The sequence below is a fragment of the Passer montanus genome, unplaced genomic scaffold (genome assembly GCF_014805655.1).
Source record: "Passer montanus isolate IOZ18808 unplaced genomic scaffold, ASM1480565v1 scaffold31, whole genome shotgun sequence".
In the NCBI taxonomy this organism is placed as follows: Eukaryota; Metazoa; Chordata; class Aves; order Passeriformes; family Passeridae; genus Passer; species Passer montanus.
In genome coordinates, this window is record NW_024367819.1 from 5,774,546 (window position 1) to 5,796,138 (window position 21,593).

The 21,593-nt window shown below is 42.3% G+C and overlaps 1 protein-coding gene across 1 annotated transcript in view; it reads left to right on the forward strand.

Annotated features, from left to right (window-relative positions):
• Nucleotides 1–21,593, forward strand: part of MYO10 (myosin X) — a 162,817-nt gene that overhangs the window by 14,901 nt on the left and 126,323 nt on the right. Inside the window, exon 2 of the mRNA XM_039714801.1 lies at nucleotides 20,340–20,438. Coding sequence (XP_039570735.1) covers nucleotides 20,340–20,438 — 99 coding nt within the window. The remainder of the gene's footprint in view (nucleotides 1–20,339; nucleotides 20,439–21,593) is intronic.

Genomic DNA, 21,593 nt, shown 5'->3' on the forward strand with positions numbered 1-21,593 from the left:
GAATATGGGACACAATTCCACCTGAGTAAGGGCAGAGTCATAATGTGTTGAAGCATTTTCTGAAATAGCTCCTATTTTTCATCTCTTGCTGAGTGCAAGTCATTTGGCTTCTTACACGTCACAATCCAAGCTTGCTTGTGGGAGAATTAATGAACATTTTGGGAAAGATGTCTCTAACTGTGACAAGGAAGGTTGAACTAGATGATCTCTAAAGGTACCTTCCAACATAAACCAGTCTATGACTGTGCACACTGCATCTACTGGGACTCAGGAAATTCCCAAAAATCCACTTAATAGTAACCAGGAAAAAATGATTGAAATCCAGGAGGTAATTATTGCTGATCTTGGCACAAGTTGTACTGAAGTAGCAGTGACCATGGTCCAAGCACAGCTTCTGCAGAGCTGCTGTCACCCTCACTGCTCTGCATTGCTGCCGTAGCTCCCAGGTGGGCAGCAGTGGGTGGCACAGCCCGGCGTGGCCTCCACAGCCGTGTCCATCCTGTCAGGGATGAGGGCAGGAAACCTCTGCCACAGTCGTGTCTCTGTGCTCTTCACACAGACGTGGCTTTGTTAGCAGGCGACTTGTCTAACTCACCACTGCTTTCTAACCCATCTCAGGATCATTGTTGCATTGATTTGTACATTGACTGTAGAGCTGCTTTTATTGCAGGCGTGTCCTTGGAAAGACAGAAATCAGTTTTTTATTTCTACTTAATTTCTATTAATGAAGCCACCAAGCTGTCTCCTTACCTATACAAGACATGGCATGTATTGAGGGAAGAACATTTACACCGGGTGCCTTTTGTAGAGAAGATGTTTAAATCTGCCACACAAGATCCACAGGAGATTTTTTTTTTGTCTTTTTCTTTAAGAGACTACTGTCTTTGAAAGACTACAAATACTGCTGCCATATTGGCACAGAGAAGGTCAAGTTCAATGATGTTTCCTTTAAATTATCAGAAAGGAAGCAGAGCAGTGTATGAAACTGAGAGTAGAGGAGGGGGTGCCATGTAGTTCCTACCTCTGCCAATGCAACAGAATTGCCTCAGGGCTGGATAGGGGTAATTACACATCAGCCTTTGTCTTTCAGGCACCAGATAGTATAATGAGAGCTGCTGTTAGGAGGAAAAAGTCCCAAGCAGGAAACACGGTGAAGAAAATAGACTTAAAGAAGAATTGGACATTGCACTTTCCCCCAGATGAGCAGGAAGAAGTTGCATGTGACATTACACATTGTTGTGTAAAGTAGTAACTGTGTTTTACAGGGCAAGCAGTGCTCCACACCTGTGGCACAGCATGGTCCCTGTTACTCATGCAGCTGCCTGGGGAGCAGCGGGTGTGCATGTGTGTGCACTCAGGGTGATTCATCACCAGCCCATGCTCAGTCCTGAATGTTCAAGAATCAACTTGCTGGGAAAATTTCTGCTGGAAGCTTTTTTTTTTTTTCGCAAGAGAAGAACCAGTGAATGATTCACATCCTTTCTTTCTGTAAATATGTCCATAAATCATTTTTAGACAAAAAATAAATGGATACCGTTTTATCTGAGGGAAAGCCTTGTACAGCATATTAGGCTAAGACACCTTAACAAGCTTCTTGCAAGTTGGCTGAAGTTGTGTATTACCTCTGGAAGTTGGCTATGTTTGAGGTGGGTCTTAATGTGATGTGGAGGAATGAGAATGCAGCAAGTGTCTCTTCATACTAGCTCTGGACCTAGATTCTGTAGTTCTCCTGTACAAATGGGATCTTGCTTATGTGAACATGAGCTGTGGATCTAACTCCTGCAAAAAGGGAATGTCATGAAACCATGTGTATATCTGAAAATATACACAGAAGTTCTGAAGGTCACATTGTGCATAAACAAATATGCTCGTGTCTCTCTGGAGATGAAAGGAACTGAAAACGTGACCAAAACAACGTCTTGTCAGTGCTCTCTTAAAAAGATTTACGTTCAGTGATAAACATGCTGCCAGAACATTGAGCTGTGCTCATCATATGAGTAAGCAGCTAGAATTATGATGAAATTACAGTAATTTCTTCAAAATAAAGACAAGTTGGTACTTGAAACAGCAGTGAAACTGTAGGAAGAGTGGTTCATGAGCAATGGGAGGAAAGTGACGTTGTGAATACTGTCCTGGGATTGGAATGATTTAAACTGCATTGCTGCATGTGCCAAAGTGCTGCAGCCCTCAACAAAAGCTTCACTCTGCTTTTGCCATGGCTGTCCAGTTACTACAGCGTTTCCCTTTCCAGTATGTTTTTCCCTTTCCAATATGTTTTTCCCTTTCCAATGTGTTTTTCCCTTTTCCTCGGAGAGGTGTAGTGTAAAAATAAGGCTCTTGCCCTCCCTTGGAGTTTGCACCCATGCAAATAAACCAGATCTACTGCCTGTGCTAAGCAGGGGGCCAAGTTCTGGGTAACTTGCTTGGAGGAGGAGCAGCAGGCACATAGTCCCTGCAGCTTGCAATATTTTCCACTTCACACATGAAAATGGTATGGAGCTCTGAGGACTCAAAATTAATTTCCTTAGAGGTGAGGAAATCTCTGTTCCTGCCTGCAGAATGAAGTATTTCATATGCTGCATCGTGGGTTAGAGGTAGTATGTGCGGTAAGCAGAAAGTTATTGCTCCACTTTGAGATGATGATTTATGATTTCTTTGAAGAGAAAATAGGTTATTTTTAAGGCCAAGTCTTTTTGACCAGCCAAGTAAAAGCTTGGAGGAAGCTAATACAGAGCTGGCAGTGTAGGAACACATTGCTACTGCAACATTTGTTTGGAGTAAAGCCTAAGCAGCTTTTCGTGTTTCTTACTTCCTACAGTTCAGGAGTGTTGAAGAGCCACCAGCTTCAGCAAAACTGTCTTGTGAGGCTGGGCTTTTTTTGGTAGTCATGAGCAAGATGACTTTGCAGCAGTTGTTTTGCTGCTGAGATTAGTGATAACAGACTATTGTGTTTGTTTTTTGAAGAGTAAAAATACAATTTTGGCTAAAGCAGTATGAATAATTAGTAACATGCTTGAAAACATCCCATTTTTTTTGAAATTACATTTCTGAGAGTAATTCAGTAGGGAGGAGTACCCCTCCAGGTGACCATGTTGGAGCATTTTTCCCAGAGGAGGTCTAGGCTGAAGCAGCAATAATTTATTCTTGGGTTTGTGTCACATTCATATCAGCTGAAATCAAGCACGTGCTCTTTCTGACTAATGAGGCTTTCCCAAATCCTCTTCTTAATCCACTAATTAGCCAAAAATGCTTCTCTTTGCACAGTTCCATGCTTCAGCATTTGTGGGAAAGGTTTTTTTGGGGTTTTTTCAGTAGTGTTTAGGTCATTTTATTTTACCTAAGAGTTCTTAAAAAATCCCAATGAAACAAGGCAAAAACCACCACCCAAACAGAATAAATAGCTGGTTGGTTTGTTTGTTTGTTTGTTTTATTGACAGCTTAGTAATATGAGGAGTGACTTTATTATAAGCGTGAAAAGTAGTAAAAGATACTGGCTGGGTATAGGCAGAAGAAAGTATTTCTATTTGTTTTATACTTGCATTCTTTTGTGCCATAAAAATCTGATTACGAGCATGTACAATTAAATCTGTTTTAATAGCACTGTGTGAAACAGTCATGGAAAATTCCCAGTTTGAGCTTCTGCAGATCTGCTATGAAGTCAAATTGCTTTGAGTTTTGCTTGGGTTATTACTTCTGCTTTTAGGGCTTTGGCTTTGTTTGTTTGGTTGGGGGGGGGGATGTTTTGTTTTTAATTTAAGAATAAGCACCTCTCCGGGCAGGGAAGAATCAGTAATACTGCATTTTGAGTGCTGCACTTGCTTTTTAATTTAGACACACTGACAATTTGACTTGAAATTATTGTGCAGTCAGCTTCTTTATAGATGATTTAAAGCATCATCCTTGTTATGGAAAGCTTGCAAAGCCATCCCAGGTCTCACAGACTGGGGAACTGCACCATGCTGTGGGAAGCAGGTGTTTATGGAATTCTCTGGGCTGACATTTACAGAGTAGTTGGTTAGTTTAATCCAAAAGTTTATAGAGGAGTTGGTTGATGTAAGTCATTGCAAAGTAAAATGAATTTCCATGTAAAGGTTCATGCTGCTGAGTAGACACACTTTCAGAGGTAACTGAAGAGAAGAGTCATGGTTCCCTGGGCTTTAGGGTCAGTGAGAGTTGCTTAGGAGAACCTTCTGTCCAGTGTGTTGTTGACTCAGCTTCCAGCACACCTTTTGGGTGGCATGGTGAGGGAGGAAGCTGAGAGATGCAGAGCAGGGATGTGTAAATCTACTGGAGCAGTTACCTTGTAGGAGAAAATTATGTTTTTATCTAGCACACATTTTGGGTGGCAGGGTGAGGGAGGAAGGTGGGAGATGCAGAGCAGGGATGTGTAAATCTACTGGAGCAGTTACCTTGTAGGAGAAAATTATGTTTTTATCAGACTTAAAGTTGCTCTATGATCTGTGTGTGTTGTCTGTCTGCTGCCCGATAGCAGTGTCTTTCCACAAATACCTGTAAGGAGGTGGAAGCTGGTTAGGGTTGGTCTCTTCTGACAAGTAACAAATGATGGGACAAGAGGAAACAGCCTCCAGTTGCACCAGGGAAGGTCTAGACTGGATATGAGCAACATTTTTGTCACCAAGAGTGTTGTCAAGCTTTGGATCAGGATGCCAAGGGAGGTGATGTAATTACTATACCTGGAGGTATTTGAAATGTGTGTAGACATGACACTTAGGGATGTGCTTAAATGATCAGTGATCTTAGATGTCTTTCCCAGCCTAAATGATTCTGTGATTTTATGTTGGTCTGTAGGAAGTCTGAGGCATTGCATGATGTGTACTGAAATATGGCTACTTCTTGAAGACAAGATGTGTAGAGTGGAAAGAGGAGCTTTCTCTTGGCTATGGTCTTGCTCTGGCTAGCAGCTGGATCCCCCTGCCTGTACATGCTGAGCTCACCACAAAGATACTTCTGCTTCATATGCAAATAATGTGTCACATCCCCTACATCTCTACTGTCATTTCATTACTTTCATCAGCCTAAAAACCTACTGAATTTCAGTTTTGAATATCATAGAGTCCTAGAATTGTCTGGGTTGGAATGGACCTTAAAAACCATTTAGTTCCAACCCCTCTCTGCATGGGCAGGGCACCTTCCACTAGACCACGTTACTCCAAGTCCCATTCAGGCTGTATTTTGAACACTTTGAAGCAGGGGGCATCTACAGGTTCTCTGGGCAACCTCACATAAAGTTTCTTCCTTATATTTAATGTAAACATGCCCTCTCAGTTTAGAGCCATTCCTCCTTGTGCTTACACTACATGCTCTTTCAAAACGTCTTCCTCCAGCTTTCTTGTAGGCTGCTTTAGGTACTGGAAGACCATAATAATGTCTCCCTGAAGCCTTGTCTTCAGCCTAAACAACCCCAACTCTCTGTCTTTATAGGAGAGTTGCTGCATATCCCCAGGCATCCCCCTGGCTTTTCTTTGTCTCCTATATCTCTGTCTCAAAGCAGCTGTGTTCTTGCCAGTCCTTCCTCTGGTCTTGCATCAGTTTTTCTAATATGGGGAAGCACAGCTTTCCGCAGCTGGCACTTGCAGGCTTTTCCAGGCTGGGGAAATGTGACTGTCAGTCACAGCTGGCAGGTGTTTGTGTGAAGGAAATGGGATCTCCTCCCTGGTTGAGTTTGGCATCTCGACCCAAGTAGGTCACATCAGTTAGTAAAGAGTGTTATCTTATTTCAGATCTGATCCTGGAGAAATGGGGAAGGGGGGGGAATCTCTGCTCCAGCAGTGCTTCACTGCTTGCTTGAGCTAATCCCCTTGGCTGATGGGAAGGGTTTAGGTGCAAGGGGTTCCCACCTTGATAGATGAATGGTGCAGCTCTGGGAGATTACAGTGTATAGTCAAAATTATTTGGCTGAAGAGGTCCTTTGCCTATTGACAAGCATGTAGCTGTTCAGCCCTGGTTTAATAATGCTTTTTCATACTGAACCTAGTAAACTAGAAGAGAGTGTGAACCCAGGTATATTTCCTTACTCCTGGTTACCTCTGAGAAAAATGCCTTTTTGCATTTTGTCAGGGGGTAATGCTTTAAATCACTTCTGCTTGGTTAAGCTCTTCTAATTGCTTTGTGGTTTAGTTTTGGATTAAATCTTCAACAACCTGCTGTACAGTAAAACACGCATGTGTGCAAAAAAAAAAAAAATTACAGAAGCAACTTCTTTGTGTTTCTGCTTCTCCTACTCCTGCTATAAGTACTAGGTTGAGGTAGTAATTTTTCCTTTTGCCAATTACCAGCTCTTGTAAACATGCAGTGAATAAAGGAAAAAAAATTAAATACCAGAGTCATACAGTAGGTGTCTGTCCTTGTCATGGAGACAAGGATGCAGAATGGGAATGTGTCAAGTCTCTAGGTGTGCCTGCAAATGAGGAAACGTGACGCACCTTTCTGTTGAAAGGTGGAATGCAGATTTTAAGCTACTGTGGAAAAGGTGCTGCAAGCCATGAGGAAGGGTGTGTCACTGCACATCTAAGGAACCTGTGAGCTGCCTTGGGGGTTTGTCCGTAGATGTGAGATGGAACAATATGCAATTACAGTGTTCTGTCCAGTGTATGATGTGCAAGTGTCTATGACAGGAGGAGAGAAGGTTTGCTCTTATAAAATACTCTGTTTCTGTGTTTTCTACTAAAGGTGTTCCCTTCTAGTAGTGAATAGTTCAGTAGTGAATGAACTTCAAAGGAGTAATTTTGTTTTAAATGTAATCTGTAGAAAAAATGCCAGTACAAGCAATAATGACTTGCCCAAATGATTCCACTGACTTGCCCTGTAGACATTTCATTTTCTAGTTGCACAAGTGCAGAAGAATCTAAACAGATACCCTAATGAGGTTAGCATTACTGCAAGGAAATGTATCTGGTCAGGGAGAAGTGGAGTAAGCAAAAAAGGAGGAGATTGCTTTTCAGAGGGTTGTGACCTTGAGTGGCTGAATATAATGAATGCAGTGTTTCAGGCTGCCTTTCTACCTTGCAACTGTGCATACCATTGGTATTCATCAGTAGTGGCCAGGCTCTGCAGTGGAGAGCATTGCAAAGCATCACAGCGTTTCCGAGAAGTTTAAAGGTGATAAAATGCAAAGGTGCATGCAGGAAATGCCGTCTTTTATCTGAACTTCATGGATTTCTAACTTCATTCACTATATAAACGTTTTTGCTAAATCTTCCTTCAACATGGATCCCAAACTCTCTTTTATACTGAGTTGCACCTTGTGCCTGTATCACAGTGGTGTGAAAGGCTGCCTGTGCAGCCTGCTTTGGTGTCACATGTCCTCTGGGAAAGCAGAGATTAGCCCTGATTGACAGACTTCTGCTCATACTGTGCAACAGCTGAGAAGGAGACTGGGCTGGGATTAAATTTCTCTTCCACTACTGCCACCTAATTTTCCTTGTGTTGGCAAAGTGAATTAGGTTTTCAACTGCCTGTAGCAATTTTTTTTATTTTAAAACATATGATCACAGGTTTGAGAAGTAACTCATAATCAACTATTTCACATTTACTGACAGCTTTGTGTTTGTTTTATAGTTGGTAGGTTAGATCCCATTTATAAAAAAACCATGAATTTTGAATGGAATAACAAGTTATTTACGTTATAGGCTTCTATCCTTTGCAGTTTTACATATTGTCTTCATATTTCAAGGGAAAATTGAAAAACACTGAAAGACAACAGTGATCAAATCTTATGTATTTTACATCTTTGTTCATGGCTGAGTTCTAAGATTTGTTGGGAGTCTTTTCTGAGTTCCTGACCTGAGAAGGAGGAGAAAGTGGTAATCATTGGAGAAGGAGGGAATGGGAAGAGTTCTCCTGTCTGCTCCAGGCACAAGAGAAGTACCCACCAAAGTCTCAGGGAGTGTTTCCTTCCAAGAATTCCAAAATATTGATCAGAGTAGGTAGGATAAAAGAAAAGATGATATAGGAAAGTGGAAGACAGGTGCAATAATTTCAGAGAGTTCTCTTAGTATCCTTTTTTTCAGACGCTGGAAATGTGAATTAATTCTAAAATAAATGGCAGGTGGAATAAACTTTTTTTTTCCTGTGTACGTAGACTTGTGTGTCTCTTCACAGGCGTGCTGGGGAGTCTAACTGAGGGTCACCCTTCAACTCTTTCCACCACTCCCTCTCTTCTAAAAATAGAGAAAATCTATTTAAACAGTGTTACCCAGATTACTCTTTTACTTAGGTGCTTACCTCTGTTCTGTTTACTAAAGCTCCCGTACCTCTCCAGCAAAGAATCTTTTCCTTTTCTATGTAGAAATACAATACCCATTAGTTAGTGTCTTATGAATGCTTTCTTATGCTGCTGGGATTTAATTGAAGCACTGTTGCCTGCCTGCTTTTGTTTTTTAAGATGTGCATTCATTGCTGCATGCAAGGCAGTGAGCTGCAAAAAGTCAGAGGGCAAAAGGCATCAGATATTATGCGCCATAAGAAGTGCACATGTCCTTCTGAGGTACAAAACCTTTCCCACAGTGAGGCTGGTCACAGTGTTCTGTGTGAGGAGCCAGGCTGAGCTCAGGCAGCACTCAGCAAGCCCAGCAATGTACCTGCATCCCCCAGGCTGGCCGTAAGCACACGTTGTGCTTGCCAGCCTTTCTGCCTCGGGTGCATGGGAATAAGCCAGTGCTCTGCCCTCTAATGATAAAGTGTGCCATTACGTTTTGCTTAATTGGTTGTGTTTTCATCAGGTGATCTCCAGACAGGCAATTTGGAGCTGCTCAGTGATTATTGTGGTTTGCAGTGTACAAATTAGTGTGGCAAGTTGCTAACATTAGCCTTCCAGCTTAGGACTTCAGTGGCAGTGTCGGCTCTTTCAGTGTTCATCCAAATTGCAAAAGGCAAGGAGGGAGAGCATGGAAGGACATTGTGTTGCCTGCCATTCACTGGGACACCCATGCTCTGGCAAAGACCCATTTTCAAAACCTGCTTTAGAAGCCAGGCAGCACAGGTGGGCTTCAAATATAGAGGAGTATGACTCCCCTCCTCCTTACCACCTGGATTTTTAGTATTTTTATTTATTTAATTTTAAGGGATGTTTAGGTCCTGGGAATGTAGTACTGGCTCCCACCACCTCAAGTTGTTTCATAACCCATGTTGGACCCATTCTGTATGATGCTGAAAGCCTGATAACATCTGTCCAAGCTTCCCAAATGTGCCTCAGTGCTGCTGGTACCACTTGCTGCCGGCCAGTAATCCACGTTTTTCTGGCTAGGTGTAGACATGATGTGTTTAATCTGCAGCAGGCTTCCCTGGGCTCCCATTCCTGCCTTTGAGCTGTGGTGTGCTGCCTTGTGCCCACCCTGAGGGACCACACGTGTGTTGGGGTAGTCTGCTGGGCTGCCCAAGTGTCTCATGTGTTGGAGCTGGTATTGTGCAGAGGTGCTTGTCCCAAACCCTGGATGTTGGCCCTGAGTTTTAGCCGAGCATGTAAACAGGATGGAGCAGGGGCTGCTGGTGGAAGCTGCTCTGTGAGTCACTGTGACCTGGGGGAGTGGAGGACCTGAGCTCCAACTGCTAAAGGTCTGAGCAGCCCAGACTGCTCAACTGCTTGTGGTCAAAGTGTAGCTGGGATTTGTTCCTCAGCGAGGGGTCAGACTGGTCAGATGGGCTTCAGAAAGGCAAGGCTGGAATGTTCAAAAGGCTGCTGTACAGGTGCAACAGCACATCCTAAGTTGCCAACTGTTTTTCATCTGATTCTCCTTATTCTATACATGTTTACCTGTATGCAGGGTCATATGGACATCTGATGGACATCATTTGTGGGCAAAGTTAGCAAAGAATTCTGGTGTTTATAGGGCAAGCCCCATATAGCTTGCCAAAATTTGATTTAAAAAACAGAAAACCAAGAAAAAAACAAACTAACCAACCAAAAAAAATCTCCAAAAAATACCAAACTAAAAACTCCAAACAAACAAACAAAAACAAAACAAAAAAAAAACCACTGAAAAAAATCCCCAAATCGCCCAAACTGAAACATGAGCTAGCCAAGTAAAAAAATCATTCAGTGTAAGATAAATACTTCTAATACTTGTGTCCCTGTGGCAAGAGAGAGATATGTAGTGATCATTTTGTTTGAGCAAAGCTGCCAAGTGAAATGAAGCATACTAAATCATCAATTGTAAATTCAATGTGAGGGGATCAATGCAGCTTAGCAAAAGAACTTATGACCCAACATTTAAAATTCTCCTATTTTCAATAATCAGTGTTTCTATTAATAAAAGAAAGAAAGAACTGTGGTCCATTATTCTCTTTTCTCACTCTTTTTCACGCTTACTTTCTTAGCCTTGGAATGAAGTTTTGCTAAGGCTTATGACACCAGTGTGTGACCCATGTCTCTACAAAATTCTGAGTTCTAATTTCAAGCAAATATAGAGCTTGGAAGAAAAGAGTGGGGAAAATACCTCAAACTACTTACAAAGAATGTGGGCTGGGTGTCTCAGTTTGTTTTTGTCTTATGGCTCTGTTCTTATAGCTGTTTTTTGCAACAATTGAATCTGGAAATACTTTTCTTGCTTGCCCATCCCTATTTCAATGCACAAAAATTGTTCATGTGTAAACTGACATTTTTGAGTTACAGGGAGACATAAAAAAATACAAAAAAATCCCTCTAATGTTTTCAGACCTGTAAAAGGATCATGAAAACTGACAATATGGAGTATAAAACTAAAGTGGAACCTTTTGTGCTTTGATGGCAGTAAATTGAAAAGTGAAAGTGGTAGTATTATTCTTCGGAATAATTTTTAAGTATGTTTGTTACCTTGCACAGTTTGCTGTTTGATATGGATTCGTTTTTTCACACCAGAATCCCACTTGATACCTTGATAAAGGTGTGCTTTCCTGGAATTGCCTGCTTCTTTGGCATGAGAAGGGAAAAAAAGAAAAAGGCAATGCTGAGCTTCCTAGGAGCCAGGAATAGTCCTTGCCTTGCTAAATGCATTTCTTCCTGCTTGCTTTTAGGTGCAACACTGGCATTGTATCAGTGATGCTTCTTGATGCAAGAATGCTTTGACTAATACTACCAGAATAGAAACAGATAGCTGACAAAGCTGTTCAAAGGTAGAAGATGTATATTGATCAGAAATTTCATCTGCTTTGCAAATTCAAATCAGGCTGAATCGTTATACTGCCCCTCTAGGCAAGGCATATCTGTGCTTGTGTAGCACAACTAGCATCCAGAGAAAAACTAGTACTACTATGTAGTTGTTCTGTACTGGATTATCTTCAAAAGTTTCCATATCCAGGTACATAGAGATCAGTGTTAAGAACTGAACAGTGCTTGACTGGTGAACCTAATGAAAAGTGTAATGTCTCATTAAAGTAAATTGTAAGTCTTCAGAACAAATGTGCTAAAATGAATGTTTTTTTCTTTTTCCACTTAATCGTCTTTGAAGTACTCAATTAAGATGTTCCTCCTCAATAAAATGTTTTGAAGCAAGACTGAACATGTGCATTTGCAAGCAGAAGTTAGCATTTTGGAAACAAGAGTCTCCTTGGGCTTTATAGACAGTCAATGAGAAACATCTCTCATCAATTCAGTCTCAAACTAAACCTTGATTCAGAGTGGTTGGTCTCTCCATGCCCTGTGGCTGGTGCTTGTGAGTTGGCTTGCCTGGCCTTTGCTTTGTGTCCAGACAGGAGAGGCAAGAGGAAGGTGAAAAAATTGCTTGGGTGTTTTGCAAAACTTGTGAAAAGTGGTTTTGAGACCTCTGGCAGAGGACTTTTAAGTTTTTAGGGGCAAAGTTTCTGAAGAAGAGCAAAACTGTGTGGCTGAGCCCCAGCAAAGAAGGTATTGAATATAGTGAATAAATTTCTACCATTACTTTCCCTCATGGGTCTTTGAACCTCCAGTCCCAAGAGAGCAGTTTAAGCAAGGAATGAGAAGAGAGTGCTAGCATGGTTTCTCACATGTGTGGATTTGAAAATCCTCCCCCTTGATATGCGTTTATAAGCATGTGATGTAGCATAAGCAAAACATTGCCAAGCTGGCAGCTTTTGGACTGGAGACTGCCAGGCCCAACCAGTGAGTAAGTTTCTACCATTACTTTCCCTCATGGGTCTTTGAAACTCCAGTCCCAAGAGAGCAGTTTAAGCAAGGAATGAGAAGAGAGTGCTAGCATGGTTTCTCACATGTGTGGATTTGAAAATCCTCCCCCTTGATATGCGTTTATAAGCATGTGATGTAGCATAAGCAAAACATTGCCAAGCTGGCAGCTTTTGGACTGGAGACTGCCAGGCCCAACCAGGCATGGTGGATGAGCTACAGGCATTTTGGCAGGCTGTTCTCCTTTTCCCCGAGTCACTGGTAGAGCTGCACAGCAGTGTAAGAGCTGACTAGATGATGTGGCAAAGAGCATGTAAGCAGAAGCTAGTGGTGTTTGAAATTGTCTTCTTTGGGCAGTTGTGCTGGGATAACTACTCCTGCTGGCTGTATTGCTGTAGGCTTTGGTGACCGGTTCTTAGTGGAGTCTCTCTTCCCCTGCTGCATTCTTGTGCACTGCCCTTCCTTGGTTCTGTGCTCCTTAAAATACCTGAAGGAATTTTTGTGTTTGGCTTTATTGTTACAGTTTTTTTGTGGCTGTTGTTTTGTCCATGTTTTTTCACATTTGTGGTCATGACTCTAATTAATGAAAAAACGAGTTTCTGAGAAAAATATGAGTGCTTGACAAAACCATGCTGTCATCAAAGACAGAACTGCAACTCGTATTGAATTCTGTGGATGCAGAGTTAGGGCTTGTTTGGTTCTCAGGATAAATTTTAAGAGGGTTTTTGAGTGTATTGTATATTCCTCTTTAGGAACTCAAATAAGGGGAGAGAATTACATGCTGCTTTTAAGATGACCATGAATACACCAGAATGTCTGTCACTTGCCTGGCCATTGCTACTCCCTGCCCCAATGTAGATCCTGAGGGAAAGATGTGCAGTGGCCCTAGACTCCTTTGCCCATGCGCAGCCTCTATCTCACTGCTGTCATCAATAGCTGTCTCCTCTTCCTTCTCCTAACCCATGTGTTTTCTTTTTGGATTGCTTATCCTCCTGACTGAGTTTTAACAGATCAAAATCCTACCTCCTCATTCCAAGCTAAGGTAGAGGGGTGAGTGTGGTGGAGGCAGTGCCATAAGCCAGGCAAGTCTGTGATACCCAATGATGATGATGTAATGTGGGACTTGAAACTATAGATCCAGTAGATAGAGAAAAGTTGCTGTATGTGTTTCCCTGTTTCATTTTTGCAGTTCTGTTCATGGTCAGTTGCCAAGTAGTATTTGGAGCAACGATTTTTAATTTCAGAATTAACGAGTAATGCCATGGTTTTGACTGCACAGAAACTGTTATTTCTTTACCTTACATTTGCAGGCGTGAGAACAAGCTGTTGTCTGCTAGCAGCCTGTCTAACTTGACCACAATCAATAATAGCAGTAGCCTTTCCAAACTCCTGCAATGTCATGTTTTTGCAGCCATGATGCTGGGGTATGGGTTAGGCAATCCTGAAAGTGAAAAACTTGTCAAAACAAGTTTGCTGAATCTCTCATGAAAGTCATAACTCAGACTATGCCAATACCAGTAACTCTTCCAAAAGACTTGATGGTATCTTCTGGCTGGATTTGCTTTTGAGTGCATGATAAAGTTGCTGCTTCCTAGCCATGTGGAAACCTGTTGTCCTCAAGAGCTGACAACCACATCTTCAGAAGGTGCAGCAGAGAGCTGCAGTTGCTTTTTGATGGAGTTGTCTTTTGGCTTTTGAGTGAGGTCTATTACTGATGGGTGTCTTCACACTCAACAGCAGAAGATGAGGAGGAACTTGTCCACCTGCATTTATTGAGAGTAATATCTGTGTGCTGTTTGTGTTGCGCATAATTGAAAGATTAAAATTTTGTGCAGTTATTTTTTGGGGTTTTTAAAATTTGTGTAGAAAATACTACCATATATGAAGCAGTGGTCTTGTAAGAAGTGCTGGTGCCTTCAAAGGGCTAGGGAAGATTCAAATTTATTCTGGTTCCCTTTCAAGTCAGTAATAATATATGTTTTAATCCGGTGTCTTGTTTTTAAAGTAGTATACCATCACTGGCTCTGTGCTATCTCCAGTTACTGACACAGGAGGAGATGGAGCCTGTTGAAGGTTAATCAGCAGCTGTTGCACAGACCTCAGGAGCAGGAGAGCTGGTGCTTTGATCTGATGTGGGGGATTGACAGACAACAGAAACATCTCATTTTCAAGGACATTTTGCTCTGCAGGAAACTAACCCCACTGAACTGGCCTTACATCCCATGGAAACATCTTCATGGCTTTGTTCTGCTTTAAAACAGGAAAGAAATTCGTATTGTGTAAGAGACAGAACTAAATTTATTGAGAGGAAGGTGTTGCTATTTTACTCCTGAGTGTTTTCTGAGGAAATTGTGAATACTACTGTAAGGGTTTAAAAAGTAATTTTACCCCATTAAGCTGGATTAAGTATATACCTTGATTTATGTAGATATGTAGTTTAAGGAACTGAAATTTAGATTGCATTTTCAAATAAATTTTTAAAAGTTGTGCTTTCTCTCACTATGTACAGGGTTCAACTAGTCCTTTTCTGTAACTCTGACCATCCCTTTCCACCCTATAATCCTTGAATAAATACTGCTGATTCCTGGCTATTGGCAGAGAGGGGTAGCCTGGCTGTCGAGAAATTGAGCCCATTGGTGGCACTGTCTTGGAGTAATTTCTGGAGTGTTCATTTATTTCCTTTTTGTACATTGTGTGACAATAGTAGCCGCAAACCTTTATAGTAGGTCCCACATTCAGCCACCACTGATGACCAGCTCTTCTGGAAGCCTTTTGTTGATGGAAAGCAGCACCAGGGAAGCCAGACAGTGCAAAGGAGGGCATCTAGACCAACATTGTGAATTAAAGAGCAGTACATCAGACAAATGGCCATTACTGCTTGTTTCCCTGGACTTAGATATGGAAGAATAGGGCTGGTTTTCTGCTCAACAGGCTGAATCGTTCATATGTGAATTAAAGTCAGTGAGGGATATTCAGCTTCCACTGTACTTTCCATTGAGTAGTCTGGCCTTAATATGGTTTTGGGTACCTAAATTTAACTGTTTTCAGTAGCCAAAGCCAACAGGGAAGGGTGGGTTTTCAGTACAATAACTGACTATTAATATGAAATTAGAAAACTTGTGGTCTTTTTCTTGATGACTTCTTTCTTTTCGTGGCCCCTCCTTAATTGTTGTCAGTTTGTGACTTAGGAAAGAGAAGGAATGAAGATAAATGTGGTTTTGGTTATCTTTTGCATTGAAAAGCTATGTCCTGCTTGACCCAGTTAATAACATCTCTTCCTGTCTCTCAGACTTTGTATTTGGAGCCAAGCTACTGAGGTGCATAAACAAAAAGTTCTCTAAGTATATATTGACTATTATTCCTTTCACTTTGCCAAGCCTCAATGGTGACATACTTTTTGAATGCAGATGTAGCATAACCTACATTCATAGCTCATAATTTAAAGTGATTTTAATGGTTTTGAATCAACTGCATTGATGTATTGACTGGATTTCACATTATAAAGTGTGAATGGGTAGCGTTTGCGCTGAGATGAGAACACAGTTGTTACACAGCATCTGCTTTTTCATATGTAGACATATATATGATATATGTGCATATAAAATGTAATTAATGTGCAGTTATTTTATTCAGCATACAGCATGGATGCATATAAAACCTAACTTGTTAATTAGAGTTTTGCAATGAATGCTCCACTGTTTTACTTAACTGAGAAAAAGTTCTTTATTAATTTTGTGATTTTCAGCATATATATCTAACAGAAAGTAAAAAAAGAATGGATTTTTGCCATCTCCAAGTACAGAATACTGAGGAAGACAAGTAGTGTTTGCATTTTCAGCATCAAATTCTGTGAGGTAGAAGGACCAGGACTTCTCCAGGTGGTCTTGCAGCTGTGAGATCTGCAAAGCTATTTCCTTTCAGTTTGGCAGTCAGGAGAAATTTATTTGCTACGGAAATGATGGCATATGGCTGTTCTTCTACAAGCACTATTCCAAGTATTTTTACAGCCTTACTTCATGGAAATAAAAAACACTGGGCTGCACTTAATGCTCCATGGCTTTCTTTGCCCTGTTACCACAGAAGGCTGGCTGTCAGGGAGCTCTGGAGTAACCCAAGATACCGGGCTTCTCCCTGCGAAAGAGGTTGGGTCAATGTAGCCACGATGTGCATTGAGAGGATTCCTTCCTCAGGTGGGTCCTGTATGCCAAGTCTTGAACATAAATTAAGCACTGGTGAAGATTTTGTCACCAGTGCATGGCTAATGCACTGCAGAGGGGTGGCAGCTAAATCAGTCTGTAGCTGGCATAGTTGGCAAGGTGTCTCTTGCCAAGACCTTTTTGTTTTGCCCCACCCATAGGGGAAGGCCCATGGACAGACACTCCATTGTAGAGCTACCTTGCCAGGGAACATGTATTTGCATTCCAGATGCCTCTGGCTTTGTGACCTGCATTGTTCCAGCCTCCTTTGAATAGCAGCTATTGACCCCTAACAATGTACATTTGTTTAAATCAACCCCTTTCTCTACTTTAAAAAGCTTATTATAGCACTAGCCCAACCAAGCGAAGAATTCTGTGCAGGCCTCTTCTTTTCCCCTTCATAGCCAGAAAAAAACCTTTGCAACATTGATTATTTTATTTAAATATGGAAACCATTTTCCTCCTTCTGAGAGGCTATTTTGAATGCTGAGGTTTTGGCAGATTTTTTGCAGCTTAATGTTTACAAGCTTTTCATTGCTTTTGAAAGTATAAACTTTACGTTACTTGGGCTTCTGAGATGCTGGCAAATAATAAACCAGTGCAATAACAGGGGCTTGGTTGTCCTGAAACATCCAGACCAATTGAAGAACTTGGCTGCATTTTGGCAGATAAGTTTTTTTGCTATTTATGTATGCATTTAGGTGGGTTGAGCTCATGTGGAAAGAGACGGTGAAGACTGAGTAGGACAGACCTTTAGTGCCCAGCAGCAGGCTGGCAAAATTATTTCGGGGTGAGGTGTATGTAGGCTGGGACCAAATTCTCTTTGCTGTTTGGGTGGCAGTAGTACATGCATATCCACTCCTCGAGCCATCAGGTCTCCAGAGCCTGATGGTGACAGTAACCACCATCATTAAATTCCTTGTAATTTGTGTTTGCTGTGGGGGAAAGCTTTGCTGTGCCTTGCTCCTGTGAGGGTTATTAGGTCAAGGCAAAAAAGACCAGTGAAATAAAAATTTTCTGAGATCTGGACAACCTTGTAGTCTTTTCATTTTATGCCTATAGTAGTCCCACTAATAAAAAACCATTCAAATGTGAAACAGTGGTTGTCTGACTGAGTGGGAAGGCTTAATGAGCTGAGGATTCTTTCTTCTGGTGTCCTGTGTTAAATCAGGAGTATATAATCTCATGAGGTTTCTGTAGACATTGCTGTTGAAAGTGTTAGTAAAGTGTTGCCTGCAAGTTGATGGAGGTGATCCTACTCCTCTGCTCAGCCCTGGTGAGCTGTGAGCTGGAGTGCTGTGTCCAGTTGTGTCCTCTCCAGTGCAGGAGGGACATGGATATACTGGATAGGGTCTAACAGAGGACCAGAAAGATCATGAAGGGTCTCTCTCCTAGGACTACAAGCTGAGAGAGCTAGAATTCTTAAGCCTGGATAAGGCTCAGGGGGAATCTCACCAGTGTATGTAAATACCTGGAGGGAAGATAAAAGAGGGAGCCAGGCTCTTCTTGGTGATGCTCAGAGGTTCAGAGGCAGTGGGCACAGGCTGAAACAGGAGGCTCACACTGACCATGAGGAAACACTTTCTACTGTGGGAGTGACTGTTTTCACAGCCAACTCTATGAGAGCCTGCTTGAGCCCCTGGGCTGGAGGCTCACCAGAGGTCCCTGTCAATTTCAGCCTTCCGTGATGCACGAATGAACTGAGATGGCTGAGGACATGCAGGAATCCCAGGCAAAGCTCGGCTCACCTTGCTTTCACTGTATGGCACGGTGTAGCATGGTTTCATCATCACATCATGTGTCTTGCTGTGCACTCATGCTTACGGGTTTTAGACCCATTCCACAGTGAATTAAGTGGGCTCTGCATCACCCAGCCCCACAGGGCAGCTGCAAGCCTCAGGTTTCCACTCTCAGAGACACTTGCGGACAGTGAGCTGATGGCAGCGCCCGCATTAATGTGAAAAAACCCCTTTGTCTCTACATGGTGTTTGTGGTAGATATTCCTTCGTACCAAATATGTAGCCTTTAAGTTATCATTGCTCCTGTATCTGTACCTGAGGGACAAAGGACATTTCTATTTGCTGGCTCTGGTGCAGAGGTAGTAGAGGAAGTCCAAAAGCAAAGCCCTCACATCAGCCTTCCTTCCTCTGGGAAGTGCAGGGTGAGAGGTACCCTTGAACCAGTCGGCATTGGGATGTTTGTGGTGTTCAGGAGAATAAAAACAGTGCCCTTGGTTTTCTGAAGACCAGAGTCTGATGTAGACCCAGGAGAGTGGGTGGAAGTGTTCCAGCTGCTGTTACTGGATTTTGAATTTAATGTTCAAATCTTATTTATTGCTTTTACCACTTCTGGGGAGGTGTCTCCCCACTGTTTCCCAGTCCCCTGCTCCCCCCACCCACCTCAGGAACTGGCGCTCTCCTTTCCACTTCCATCTGCCTTAACCCTGCACTTTTGAGTTTATGGACATTGCATTTGAACTGCTTCAGAATTGCTATATATCTAGAAACCATCTGACTTGAGGTTTTGGAAGTAAAAGGGTAAATGCCCCACAGGCGTTTGCAGCCTTGAAAATGGAAAGCAGTTTGTGAAAAGATGTAGTGGCAAAAAATAAAGAGGGATGCTCTTGCCTCATCCTCTGTGTCCAGGAGAGCTCTTCCCACTTACGGAAACCAAACAGCAAGAGTTTTTAATTTCTCAATTTTGTCTCAGTGCTGCTATTGTCCCATCATAGAAAGAAGAATAACATTTATTCAACATTGTCTAAAAGCATACGTAACTTGTAATGTGGCTGAAATCCTTGATAAGCTCATGGGCCAGACATCTTAAATAGGCAGCAGAATAAAAATCTGTATTTGTCTTATTAATCAGGACTGCACCCCCCCTACCCTAGAAAGACTTTATGTCTGGTCTCTCTGTGAAAATTCAGGCAAGGACAGCCTTTGGATGCTAGCATGCAAAATTATTTTAATTGGGTTTTTTTTAAAATGATTGTACACCCAAACCTTATGATTGTCAGGGTATATCCCAGCACCTTCCTATCACTCCTTTACTTTTTCTTTAGGAGAATATTTGATTGTTCTGGTGAAAAAAATAATCTCTGTTCTCTGAAAGCCACTAAAATACTATTGCTCTGATATGGAGCCAGATGTTTGAAGAGAATGGGAGTGTAGTTTTGGTTGGAAGTCAGGCCATGGGTCACTACTGCTAAGTGTTTTCATGCCAGCTAAAGTCTTCTACGCAGCACAACTCGAGTGGATATTGCTTATGGGATGGCTTTTGCTGCACCTATGCAGCACAACTCAAGTGGATATTGCTTATGGGATGGCTTTTGCTGCAGTTGCAGCAGCAGCTGTGGTCCTCCTCCCTTCTCAGTGCTAGATATTTCTGTTTTCTTAATGCTGCATCTATCAGCCAGGTGGTAGATGGAGCATTAAGCTCTACCTGCTCTACTAGACTGGCTTAGGTGTCTCACTGATAGCATCTCCAATGCCTCCATAGCAAATATCTTTGTAACCTTGCTTGCTATTAGTGGGTCTCTTTGTTTAGTCCTCTGCATTGTTGTGCAGACAAGAGAGGAGAACCATATAAAGGGAAGTAGTTTAGAAAAAAGGTGAAAGATAGAAGTGCTGGGAGTGTCTGACTGGGGTTGAAAATAAACAGGTAGGGAGCCAGCTGGCTTTGGGGCGGATCTTCTAAACTGTGTGTAAATTCAAACACTGTTCTGTAATTTTACATGTGCTAGCATGAGGCACATGACTCAGAGGATCAGAGGATTGGTTCCAGCTGCTCTTGCAGCATTTAAGAACTGGTGGAAAAAAAATAGGCACTTCAGTGTAGTTCTGTGTTTACTGCTCAAGCAGAAACCAACAAATACTTGCTAAGAGGTTATTTTATTTTCTTTCACTTGCTTATTTGGATTTTGATTTCTCTTTCTCTCCTATTCCTTGAGAAGTATTTCCAGAGAAAAATAGTGAGTAGAATTATTTTTTCAGTTTTTCTGTTATGTCATTTATAACTCTGTTTTGTTTTTTGTTTTTTTTTTATTGCAGGGGTCTCGGGTCTGGCTGCGAGAAAATAATCAGCATTATCCCAGCACTGTTCATTCCTGTGCAGAAGGAGTTGTTGTATTCAGGACAGACTATGGTCAGGTATGGGCATTGCTCCTCTATGTTCTGTCTTTCTCACAACTCTGTAAAAAAGAAGCCTTCACAGAATTTCAGAATGGGTCATGTTGGAAGGGACCACAGTGTGTCGTCTGGTCCAACCTCCCTGCTCAGGCAGGGTCATCCTGGAGCACATGGCACAGGATTGTGCCCAGGTGGCTCTTGAATATCTCCAGTGAAGAAGACTCCACAACCTCTCTGGGCAATCTGTTCCAGTGCTTGGTCACCTTTTACCTGCAGTAAAGTTTTTGGTGGTGTTTAGTTGGAATTTCCTGTGCATCAGTTTCTGCTGGTGACTTATTTTCCTGTTGTTTGGCACCACCAAGCAGAGCCTAGCTCCATCCCCTTGACAGCCTCCCTTCAGATATTTATACAGATTAATGAGGTCATTTCATAATTGCCTCTTCTTGAGGTTGAATAGGCCCAGCTTCCTCAGCCTTTCTTAAGGCTGCAAATGAAAGAGATTCTCCAGACTCTTTACCAAGAGGTCTCAGCTGGACCTCCTCCAGAAGCTCTGTGTCTCTTCTTCTGTGGACCCAGAACTGCACACAGCACTCCAGATGTGGCCTTACCAGGGCTGAGCAGAGGGGCGGGATCACCTCCCTTGACCTGTTGGCTCATGGACAGTTTGTTGTCCACCAGGATCCACAGGCTCTTCTGTGCAGGACCCTGCACTTTCCTTTGTTGAATTTCAGAAGGTTCTTCTCTGCCCAGGTCTCCAGTGTGTCCAGGTCCCTCTGAAAGGCTGCACAACCTGAAGTATTGACCTCTCCTCTCAGCTTTGTGTCAGCAGTGAATGTGATGAGAAGGGACTCTATTCCCTCATTCCCACAGATGAACAAATTAAATAACACTGGGCTCGGTATAGAACCCTGGGGGACACCATGAGTGACAGGCTCACAATCAGACTCTGTACCACTGATCACAACCTTCTTGGATCTGCCACTCAGTCAGTTCTGAATCCATTCTGCTGTCTGCTCATCCAGCATAACACTTCTTGAGTTTGTCTATGAGGATTTAGTGAGAGACAGTGTCAAAAGCCTTGCTGATGTCAAGGTAGAAAATATCCACTGTGCTCCCTTCATCCATCCAGGTAGTTGTTTCAGCACAGAAGGCAATCAGTCTGGTCAAACATGAGTT